The sequence below is a fragment of the Mirounga angustirostris genome, unplaced genomic scaffold (genome assembly GCF_029215605.1).
Source record: "Mirounga angustirostris isolate CCGP_5_RB_7025 unplaced genomic scaffold, mMirAng1.0.hap1 SCAF_5, whole genome shotgun sequence".
In the NCBI taxonomy this organism is placed as follows: Eukaryota; Metazoa; Chordata; class Mammalia; order Carnivora; family Phocidae; genus Mirounga; species Mirounga angustirostris.
Window position 1 is genome coordinate 173,882,646 of NW_026991713.1, and position 12,163 is coordinate 173,894,808.

Genomic DNA, 12,163 nt, shown 5'->3' on the forward strand with positions numbered 1-12,163 from the left:
GGCTTAATCCTGAGAAGCATTGACCTTTAACCACTCCCAACCCTTCCCTCCAACACATACTTAGGTTTACTGTACTGAGTCACACCTTTGTCTGGGGACATCACTTTTTCTTTTTTTTTTAAGATCTTATTTATTTGAGAGAGAGAGAGACACAGTGAGAGGGAGAACACAAGCAAGGGGAGTGGGAGAGGGAGAAGCAGGCTTCCCACAGAGCAGGGAGCCCGAACCAGGGCTCAATCCCAGGACCCTGGGACCACGACCTAAGCTGAAGGCAGACGCTCAACCAACTGAGCCACGCAGGCAACCCCATCACTTTTTCTTTTTAATGTCACTAACTCAAACACCCTCTGTTGTGGTTATATTCTGTTCGGTTTTTGTTTTACAAAAGCTCACTTTACTTGATCATTTTGTCATATTCCTTCCTCCCCTCCTGTCCTCCAGGCTGGTTTTCTTGAGGTTTGGATTAACATTCAGTAGTCATTTTATTGAAAACAGCTGCAAAACAAAACAAAACACACACACACACACACACACACACACACCCCACTCAGGAAACAGAATAATTCAAAAAACTTTTAATAAATTGCAAAGACAAGCAAGACAGAATCACTGTGAGTACGGGGAAGGGGAGCACTGATCTGACTCAGGAAGCTCATCAGAAGCTGCAGAGACTGGCTGCCCCTTAGGCCCCCACGCAGGCACTCATGCAGCTGACGGGTGGAGGACATTCTCCTGGACTAGATAATCGTTTCTTCCTTCAGCAGTGTCTCCTTTTGTATTGAGCTCAGGTCTCCTCCCAAACTCTCCAGATTCTCCAGGTGGGGGACCCCTTGGGTTTCCTCGATACTCCGGGAGTTGGGCAACCGATGGCGGCTAAGGCAGGTTGTTTCTTGAAAGAGGCAGATGGCACCTGGGTAACAGCGAAAGTTTGGGTCAGGCTGGAGAGTGAGGTCAGGAACTCCCTCCTCGAATGTGACCCCCTCTGGTCTGCACCCACGCTTCCTAGTTCTCCCCTCCAATATAGAGTATTACAGAGACAGACAGAAAATAGAATGCATCACAAGACAAGGCATACAAAAAGATGGATAAAACTCACAAAACCATAGCCAGTGCTGGAAGGCATCTTAGCAACCGGCTAACTATTAATAGGTAAGAAAACAAGGTTTAAGAGGAAGGTCAAACACAAAACCCAGGCCTCTTAATGCCCAACTCAAGACCCCCAGTAAAGTAAAAGAAAGGAAAAAGAGAATTGTTGTCATAAAACAAATGGAGACATCTTGAGTGAATAATAAATGTTGTATTAAGGTTAAGGCTAAGAGAAAGAACAACTTCTATGTTCAGCATGATAGGAGACTACATACTCTCCCAATAAAAACAACAAAAATTCTATATAAGATATTTCTTCAAACACCTATTTGTAAATACATCATCAAACTGGCATCAGGGTAAGGCATTCTTAGGAACAAAACCCTAGTGAAAACAGAAACCTAGAGAGTTTAAGCAAGCACACAATTAGCCTTCACGTTGGAGACATACACTCAACCCAGGTAACCCTGAGTTTTCGTTCTGTTGGCCATTTGGGACACAAAATGAGAGGAAAAGCTCAGGGCCTGCTCAAGATGAGCAATCTAAGAAGGGTCTGCCATATGAAGCTAGAACTGTATTGACTGAGAATTCATAAACAGAGGCTAGCTGTTCTGTGGGTCTGTAACTAAAATTCACAATACCTGTTGTGATCCTTGGCTAGCTGTGCACCCAAGCATCAAGCAGAAGCAAATGCAAATCCCTTTCTGAAAAAACGCTTTAAATACAGGCCTCAAAGAATTTCTACCCAAAAAAAAAAAAAAATTTCCAAGGAAAATGAATTCACAAACATACCAAGAAACAAGACACCATAAGCAAGAGCCTGCAAAAACAGCAGCCAATGGACTCAGACCAGCATATCATATCATTCAGTTGTTAAACTTATAGGACACAGAATGCAAAGTATGCTTAACATGTATAATAAAAATATGTTTAGAGAACAGATTAAAAATGTAAGTGAGGGGGCGCCTGGGTGGCTCAGTCGTTAAGCGTCTGCCCTCGGCTCAGGTCATGATTCCAGGGTCCTGGGATTGGGCCCCGCATCGGGCTCCTTGTTCAGCAGGGGAGTCTGCTTCTCCCTCTCTCACTCCCCTTGCTTGTGTTCCCTCTCTCGCTGTGTCTCTCTCTGTCAAATAAATGAATAAAATCTTTAAAAATTATATATGTGAGGAAAAAGAGTATAAAAATAACATGAATTAAGGGAAAATATAATTTCCAGTTATAAAAACAGATTGACTGAAATAAAAATTTAATAGGTGAAGCAGCCAACCAGACACAGCTGAGAAGTGAATGGATGAAACTGAAGATACATCTATATGAGTTATTCAGAATGCAGCCCAGAAAGACAAAGAGATGGAAAGCATGAAAAGAGAGAGAGAGACATACGATAGAGTGACAAAGTCTAACAGATGTCTTCCTGGAGTTCCACAAAGAAAAGAAAAGAGAAGGAAAGAACATAGAGATAAAAAAAAGATTAAAATGATAGAGAAATTTTGAAAGACATCATTCCTCAGACAGTTCATACCACGAGTCATGATACAAATATCCACACCCTGTAAAGTACCAAAGAAAGTCTGAGAAAAAACAAAGATTGCTTCAAAAAGAATGATATTTTTACAGTCAACAACAATGGAAGTGGTAAAATAATAATAATAATAATAGAATAATATCTTGAATGCTTGGGGATACTGTCAACTTAAAAATGTAAGTTCAGCAAAACTAATTTTCATGAACAAAAATGAAAGGAAGATAATTTCATACAAACAAAATATGAGAGAGTGTATCTCTAACTGACCCTAATAAAACCCATTATAAAGGATGTATTTCAGGCAGAAGGACAGAAGGTCTGAGAAGGTTTGATAAGCAACTAAATTGGTAAATATGTGGGTAAATTTAAACCAACAAATATTGAACGCATAAAATAACAGTACAATCAAATATATAGAATTAAAAAGAAAACAGAAGAAACTAAAACGTGCGAAATAGCATATAAATTGGGAAGGCATTACCTTGTATTATTTATAAAGAAAATAAATATGTTGATGAACTTTCACCTTTGTTTAGTAAGCATGTTAAAATGTCAAGAGTGGCTACTACAAGAATACAAATAGACTACATAACTTCCAAACTAAAGAGGGGGAAAATATAATGAGAACTGTATCGATAAAAGTCAATCAATTCAAAGCAAGGCAAGAGAGGTTGGGGGGTGGGGAGCAGAAAAAACTGAAAACAAAAAGTAAGGTGGTAGGAAAAAATAGAAACATATCAGTAGTCACAATAAATGTAAATCAATAATAAATGCTCCAGTTAAAAGACAATGATTATAAAACTGGATGAAAAAAATACAATCATCAGCTATATGATTACATATAAGTAAAAGATTAGAAAGATATATAACAGGCAAATACTAACCTAAAGAATGTAGAAGTAGCTAGAGTAATATCAGATAAAACAGACTTTAGCAAAAGGGACTACTAGAAATAAAAAGGATCACAGCATGCATAATGATTAAAAGTTCAATTCACCAGTAAAACAGAACAATTCTTTTTTTTTTTGCCTTTAAGATCATTTTATACACAATTTTCCCAACTTGTCCCCCACCCCCAAGTTAATAGAGCATGAATGGCTCTCCACATCAATACATAAAGACTTATTATACTTTTTAACAGCTACATAGTACTTCATTACATGAATGTAACATAATTTTATATATTTCCCTTCCTTAGATAATGCTGCTGAGAACATTCTTATATTTTCCCATACTTGTGCTAGTATTTCCATTTCGTTGGGTTTTGAAAGGCTTGTTCTATAGTTGAACTGAAATCTGTCAACCTGTGAATTTCTCTGCGGCTGCCACTCCTTTGATGTGGTTTTCTACTTCGCTGTGAGCACGAGTCGGCTTATAAAAAATTGTGAATACAGTTTCATTATACATATATTTGTCTCTTTTACTGGTAAAGTTGAACACATGTGTTTTCTTGCTTTATCCTTGAAGCAAGTATGATGCAATTAAAACGTGAGTTAACTTTGTTAATAACTGAATTTCTGTACAGGTATGCTTTTATAGGAGACTGTGATTTTGTGGATCTTTCCACGTTGCTTCAACTCTGTTTCTTGGCCTGAGTGATGCCAACCACATCTGTGCATTCTGTGGTAGAGCAAGGTCAATTGTCAGGTTGTCATTAAGCTGCTTATGAGGACAGTTTAGAGGAGTTTTGCAGGCAAAAATCAAGAGAAAAGCATATTTTTGAAAAACAAATTCATTATTTTCAGATATTGTTTCAATTTTTTTACTGTGGTAAGAATACTTAACATGAGATCTACCTACGTAACAAATTTGTAAGTGTACAGTACGGTATTGTTAACTATAGGCATTACATTGTGCAGCACATCTTTAGAACTTACTTATCTTGAATAACTAAGACATTATATCCATCAAACAACATTTCATTTCACCCTCCTAGGCCCTGGCAACTACCATGCTACTCTGCTTCTACAACTTTGACTATTTTGGTCATCTCATATTGTGCAATCATGCGGTATTTGTCCTTCTGTGACTAGCTTAAAATAGGACAATTCTAAATCAAGATTAGAACAATATAATAAATAAGCTTGATCTAATGTTTATAAAAGTTGCACTCAACATAAAACATGAAAATGGACCTCAAACTAGGCTATAAAACAAGTCTCAATAAATCTGAACACATTAGGATTATATAGACCATGATCTCTCATCACATTGAAATTAAGTCAAAATCATTTAACACAAAGATACAATAAAAAATTATATGCTTGGAAATGTAAAAGTATAGTTTAAAATAATTCATGGATCAAAAAAATCATACGGGGAACTAGAAAATATTTGAAATAGAACAGTAACATAAAATACTGCATATGAAAATGGGAGCTGCAAATGAAGCAATTCCTACAGGGAAATTGAAGCTTTAATTGCCTACTTAGAAAAGAAGAAGTAGGGGTGCCTGGGTGGCTCAGTCGGTTAAGCGTCTGCCTTCAGCTCAGGTCATGATCCTGGAGTCCCAGAATAGAGCCTGCATTGGGCTCCCTGCTCAGCGGGGAGTCTACTTCTCCCTCTGCCCCTCACCCTTCTCATGCTCTCTCTTTCTCTCTCTCTCAAATAAATAAATAAAATCTTTAAAAAAAAAAAAAGGAAAAGAAAAGAAGTAAGCAATGAGTTTAGATCCTGACTTAAGAAGCTGGAAAAGGAATAGCAGAATAAATGCAAAAAAGTAGCAGTGACGGAGGTTCAAAATAAGAAGGAAAAATTAATTAAATAGAAAACAAACATAAAATATGAAGGTTCAAGAAAGCTAAACGCTGGGGGCACCTGGGTGGCTCAGTCGTTAAGCGGCTGCCTTCGGCTCAGGTCATGATCCCAGGGTCCTGGGATCGAGCCCCGCATCGGGCTCCCTGCTCTGCGGGAAGCCTGCTTCTCCCTCTCCCACTCCCCCTGCTTATGTTCCCTCTCTCGCTGTCTCTCTCTGTCAAATAAATAAATAAAATCTTTAAAAAAAAAAAAAAAAGAAAGAAAGAAAGAAAGCTAAACGCTGGTTCTTTGGAAAGACTAAAAATGTGGTAAACCTCTGACAAACCTGGCAATGAAAAAAGAGAAAATTCATGTGAAAAATGAAGCACGTAACTACAGATGCATCACAAAATAAAGTTAAAAAAGAAAACATTTCGAGTAACTTTATGTCAATAAATTTCAAAATTTAGACAAAATATATAAACTTCAGAAATATATATAAATTACCAAAACTAACTCAAGGAGAAAGCAAATACCTCAATAGTCCTATAGTCATTAAAAGAAACTGAATCATGAGCTTAAAATTCTCCCACAGAGAAATACCATGCTCCTACAAACAAGCTTAGTTGTACAATTAAACACTTAAGATGGTAAAAATGAATGAACCTTAGAGTTCCTTGTATTAACATGGAGGTTATACTGTTGTATAAACACAGTATGATTATACAAAGTTTTAAAACAAGTAAAACAAAGTAATAAAGTGTTTAAGGATAAATACACATGTAGTAAATATGATGATCACAAACTTCAGAATAATCGGTTCCTGAGGGGAGACAAGAGGACGAGATCAGGAAGAGCCACATGGTTGAGCGGGGGAAGACTTCAAAGATACTTAATATTCTACCATATTTCATCAATGTTGACAAGCCCATTTTTTTCACATTTCTGAAGTGAGGATGTGCCTTACAAGCTACAACACCTTATAATTAATTATTCTTGGCATCCTTTTTTCTTTCTCGGTGATACATAAACAAGAATGTAACTTACAAACAGTGGATTCCATGAAAATATGGCTAGTTCTTAAACTAAATGGTGGAAATGGGCATACAGTTTATTTTTAATTACCTAGCTCATATATTATAAATATTTTTATATATTCAATGTATAATAAAATCAAGTTAAAATAGATTATATTATGGGTCAGGTTAATATAGCAGGAAATTAGGAAAAAGGACAAAATTAGATAGTATTGAGGGCTTAGATGGTGATGGTATATAAAGATAAGACAGTAAGGTGAAGGTGAGGTGAATAGATAGAGATAGGCATAGAAACCTGTAGGAGTCAGGACAGAATAAGATAGAATATGAAATCTGGAGGTTGGTTCTAAAGTCAAGGAGGACAAGGATGAGAGATAGGGCTGAGCTCTAGAGCAGTGCTGTTCAGTAGAGCTTTCTGCAATGATGGAAATTTCTACGTCTGCACCACTAAATATGGCAGCTACTAGATACATCATAATGTTACCAAACACCTGAAATGTGGCTAGCAATGACTGAAGAACTGAATTTCTATTTACTTCACTTTAATTAATTAAATAGCCACAAGTAGCTAGTGACTGCAGTTTTGGACAGCACCACTCTAGAGCGTCCATGGCTCTTGAATCCAGACAGAGGACAGGGAGAAGGGCACCAGCCCCAGGACACTCACCAGCCACTACGAACAGAACGATGGCAAAGCCAAGGACGTAGTAAGGCCACTGCACGGAGATCTGGGGGGGGATGGGCTTCATCCTCAGATTCTGGATCTCCAGGGCATGCAGCAACAGGGCCAGGAAGGCACAGACCCCTGCAGGGTCACAGGGAGGCCCTCTTGCTCTCCTCCCATGGCTCCCACCTTTGCTCTTAATCAGACAGAGTCTCGTGGCCCACAACCAGTGCAGCTCCTGTGTGGAGGCCCTTTTCCCCAGCCCACACCTGGGCCCTCTCAGAGCCCGCAACCTCTACCCCACATGCCTGTCTTTCCCTCCATCCCAGCTCATTTCAAAGCCCATGTGCCTCACCTCCCAGGGCCCCATAACCAGAAAGCCCTTTCCCGGGTCCCCTCTGTGGCCGTGCCATTGGCTGACTCCAGATGGGGCCCCCTGGGTGTGATGCTTTGGGTACAACTCAACCTGATCTTCCCACTGTGAGCGTTCCACCTCCTTCATGTGATGGGAGCCTCCCAGGGTAGGGCCATGGCCAGCCTTTTAAAGTCAAAAGGTTCCAAAGGGCAGAGATGGTGTCTTCCATCCATTCGTCCAAGAAACGCTTATATTTCACTTATATTATATATTTCACTTCCATATTATCATTCTGTGCCAGATTCTATGACAGTTGCTAGGATAGAGATTATGGTAAAAAGACCCCCAGACAAATGGCCCCAAGCCAACGCGTGAGTGCTGTGCTACTTGGAAGTGCAGGGTGCCCAGCGACCCCCGGGAAGAGCGACTGTCATCCTGGGGGGCAGGCTGCCTCAGAGAAGGCAGCAGGAGAGAGGGGCCCTAAAAATTCCCTCTCTCCTGACATCACAGAAACCAACCATCTCCCTGCCTTTGGGTGCCCCCCTCAAACCCTCCCCAAAGCTGAGGCTTGCCTGGGGACAAGGCTTGCCTGCCTGTTCCACACCTGTGAGGAAGCTGATGAAGGCTGACACCAAATTGTGCTTCCGGGTCCTCGGAAACAGCTGAGATGCAAAGGACACCAGGATGAAGGTGGTGAGGAAAGACAGGATGACTGCAGACAGCAGGAAAACGCGGCCGAGAATGATGTGCACTGCGGGGGAGGGAGGCTGGGCTGCAGCTGGGCACCCTGACCCGTGACAGGGGACAGAGCCCCGCAGAACCTGCGCAGAGAAGGCCCCTGGAGCTCACCACCCTCAGTCCCACAGTGCGGCCAGGGACCACGGCTCCAACCCCACCACTTTGCCTCCAAGAGTGCTCTGGTCCCAACATTTTGTTCCCTGTGACATGGAAGTGTACGGGGAAAAAAAATTAGATGGGCAAACGGTCATTTTAATAAACAATAAAAATGGGCGCCTGGGTGACTCAGTTGGTTAAGCGACTGCCTTCGGCTCAGGTCATGATCCCGGAGTCCCTGGATCGAGTCCCGCATCGGGCTCCCTGCTCGGCAGGGAGTCTGCTTCTCCCTCTGACCCTCCTCCCTCTCATGCTCTCTGTTTCTCATTCTCTCTCAAATAAATAAATTAAAAAAAAAATCTTTAAAAAAAAATAAATAAATAAACAATAAAAATTATAAAATTTGCATGTGAAAACGTGAAGAATTGCATCAGTACTGGTTCACACTGAAATAAGCCACCGGTGGAAAATCAGAACTTGTGAGGTTAAGATGTTCTGAACTCTGGGGGAAATGCTTATTTAAGTATCCTGGTTAACAGAAGTAATGAAACAGACCCAAAATAGCAGAGCCAGGGTCTTGATGATCCCCTACTGGCGTGACTCAGACCCATGTGAAAACAAGTTTATATACCCTCCTAAGCATGCAGAGATGGACAGCTGGTGGTGGGACAAAAAGACAAAGGTGTTGCTAAAGACCCAAAGGTTCTAGATTCTACTCTTGGGTTAAACCAATGGTTCTCAATTGGGGGCAGTTTTACACCCCCACCAGGGATATTTGGCAGTGCTAAGAGGTAATTTTGGTTGTCGAAACTGAGGGCATCAATCGGGTAATAGAGGGTAAGGGTGCTGTTAACTGTCCTGCAAGAAACAGGAAAACCCCCACAACAAAGGTTAGCCAGCCAAAGTGTCAGTAGCACCAAGGCTGAGGAACTCCAGATCAAAGAGCGCACACAGTGTGGCCCATCTTCCCCAAAGAGGTTCCTCCTCTTCTATTACCAGGAGAGAGCCCCTAAGGGCTCTTCCCCAAAGAGGCTCACCTCTTTTCCAAGACAGACATCCTCCTGACCTTCCCAAGTCCCTTGTAAAACACGGCCTCAGGTGCGTCCACAGTCCACTGAGCTCATATTCGTGCGCATTCCCTTGAAAACGCGGTACTCGGGCCTAAGTACCTTATCTGCAGAGCTGCCACCCAGAGTTGGACAGGTGTTTGGCAGAGGGGACAAGTGGGGGCTGAAATCCAGCCTGCACTCTACTAACAAGGCTGTTCCCCAGCTGGGAGCTGTGCCCACACAAAAAGGTCCCATGTCGGGGAGCTAACAGCAGCCCTGAGAGGTGGCAGAGCCTCACACAGTAGGGCAGGACCCCCACCCCTCCATCCTAGGTGGAGCCACTCCTACCCCAGAAAGAAACTTTGTTGCGGACACATTTGCTGCTGACCCTGGTGGTCAACTTGATACTATTAACCTTTTGCTAGCCACATACATTCCGCTAACCTCAGAGCAGAGACACAGAAAATGCCCTTATGGGCTTATTAAATTCTGTCCTCTCTGACTCCATCCAGTCCTCTGTCACCCAAGCCCCTACGCAGGCCCCATCTACCCCTGTCCTGTCCCTGCCTCCATCCCTTCTTACCTGATAAGGGTCGAGGCTTCCAGCATTTGATATGGAAGCAGTTCTCAAACAGGCCACTGAAAAACACCTCGTGGGACTCCTCGTTTACAAGCCGTACCCAGAAGGGAAAGATGGAGACCAGCAGTATGAGCAGGTAGCCCAAGGAGGTCAAGGCGGGGGCTATGGCCCACGTGAATCCCTTCACGTCCTTGTCCTCTAAAGTCAGCATCACCTGTTCAAGGGAAAAGGGAGGGGCAAGGAGATGACGCCTGCAGAAATGTTAGCACATACGTGAGCCTCAGGAAATGTTGATTTCTCTGCGTGGATAAACTTTACAACCTTACAGACCTCTTCAGCAGACCTAAAAAATGCATGACATTTTCTGCTGCTAAGTCACCGGGGGATCTTGGGCAAAGTAGGGTCCCTTCTCTGAGCCCAATTTCAGCCTCAATAAAATGAGGTTTAGGTTGGACTAGGCCATCCATCCCCAAACCTCCGCCAACCCTAAAGTTCTCACCGCTGGATTCTGTCAACAATCACCCCACCTACAAAGACCCTCCGCACTGTGCTCCACAGGCAGCTAACAGCCAATAGCCCTGGGGATTTCAGGATGACCCGGGGGTGGTAATTAGGCCAGAGTCTGAAGTGTAGAAGACAAGGCCCTCAGAGGGAGTGGGCTGCTCTCTCTGGTCCACACCCTGTGCAAACATCTGTGCTCATGCCTAGGCATTGTGGCCTCTCTCGGTCCCGAGGCAGACCCCCTCACTGCAGCCGGGGCAGGGAGTGCCTCTGAGGTTGTGGGACCCGCAGAGGGCAGAGTGTGGGTGCACTCTTGCAACCCCCCTCCCAGATCCACTGTTTATAAACACGTTAACAGCTATTCCTCTCCGAGGGCTGTCAGACTGGTTTGCAAACATCCTCATGGGCTTTCACCTCCTTCCTGTCACTAGCTTCCCTTCTTCCCACCTGAATAATCCTTCCCTCTGTCTAAGGCTCCCCTTAGATCTTCCCTCCACCCTCCAGGCCACACTGATGAGTCACCTCAACTGCCAGGCCTCAGTTTCCTTTGCTCTAAAATGATGGAGTCAGTCGGCCCCAAGAGCAGTCCTAGCTCTAAAATTCTCTGGTAGGAGTCATGGCTCCATCCTGACCCCCATGCTCCGGATGGGACGGAGTTCGCTAGACACTGTCAGCGGATGGTCTGCGCCCCTGTTTGTCCTCCCACAACCTCAACTTGTCTAAAACTGGCTTTCGTGTTTTCCCCCATTTTGGCCATGATCCGTCACCATATACTGGCCTGGAGCTCGCACTGGCCTCTCTCTCTCTCTCACCACACCTCCATCTCATCGGCCTTCCTCCTGGGAAGTCCCCAAGCCCCCACCCTTCCTGCCTGATGCCCACAGGTCTCCTTTCCAAGCACGTCCGGCCTCCACGCGGGCCTTCCTTCCCTGGGGGTGCATTCTCTGCCTTCCCTGTAAAGCTCAGCTTGGCCCTGTAAACCACATGCAGCCCTCCCAGCCACCAGCCACTGTCCGTCATTCCCTCCACACTTACTGGACGCCCCATGCCCAGCTCAGGCCAGCAGCAGCGATTCAGGGATAAAAAAAGACAGGAACTCGCAGGCTCTTGGTAACTATGGGGGAGAAAGACATATAAACAGGTCACTGGGTACAATGCTTTCCTCCCCCCTGCCTGGGTGACTTCAGGGCCAGGTGCACCCCAGCGCACCACCTCCTGTCTGTCGCTATCCCCCTCCTCCGCCCCTCCCCACCCCGCGGCTCTCCAGCGAGGAGGACCTCACCAGCCTTTTGGAACAGCCCTTAGCATGGGGATTGGATGACTGTGCCCCATGGATATACAACTTGGGGGATGCACTGATCTAGGCCAGACTCAAAGGACCCTAGCCATGTTAATACAATAGGGAATCTGCAGATCCCTTTGTACTGCTGAAATGGAGAACAGGAGACAAAAGACCCACCACTGGTCCAGGATCCCATAGTCGGTCAGCACTGGGGCAAGGACCCGAATCCCACATGGTTACCCTCCCTCTCACTTCAGGCCTCAGGCCAGGAGTTCAGTTTGGTGACTCTCAAGTCAGGAATTTAGTGGAACCTGTGAATTCTTCCTACTAGGTATGCTCATTTGCATGTGTGAGAAAGGGAGAGTGAATGGGGGGGGAGGGGTAGAACTGACAAAACTTTATTTTGCCAAAAGCATTCAAAACAGGGACGCCTGGGTGCTCAGTCAGTTAATCCTCTGATCCCGAGGTCCTGGGATAGAGTCGTGCATGGGGCTCCCTGCTTAGCAGGGAGTCT

At 44.1% G+C, this 12,163-nt stretch overlaps 1 protein-coding gene across 1 annotated transcript in view; it reads right to left on the minus strand.

Moving 5' to 3' along the window:
- Nucleotides 1-560: 560 nt before the first annotated feature.
- The window catches only part of TMEM225B (transmembrane protein 225B), a 33,345-nt gene continuing 21,742 nt past the window's right edge, over nucleotides 561-12,163 (minus strand). Inside the window, exons 4-8 of the mRNA XM_045875765.3 lie at nucleotides 11,403-11,481; nucleotides 9,870-10,080; nucleotides 8,008-8,154; nucleotides 7,052-7,189; nucleotides 561-910 (exon numbers count right to left, since the gene is read on the minus strand). Coding sequence (XP_045731721.1) covers nucleotides 738-910; nucleotides 7,052-7,189; nucleotides 8,008-8,154; nucleotides 9,870-10,080; nucleotides 11,403-11,414 — 681 coding nt within the window. The 5' untranslated portion in view covers nucleotides 11,415-11,481 and the 3' untranslated portion in view covers nucleotides 561-737. The remainder of the gene's footprint in view (nucleotides 911-7,051; nucleotides 7,190-8,007; nucleotides 8,155-9,869; nucleotides 10,081-11,402; nucleotides 11,482-12,163) is intronic.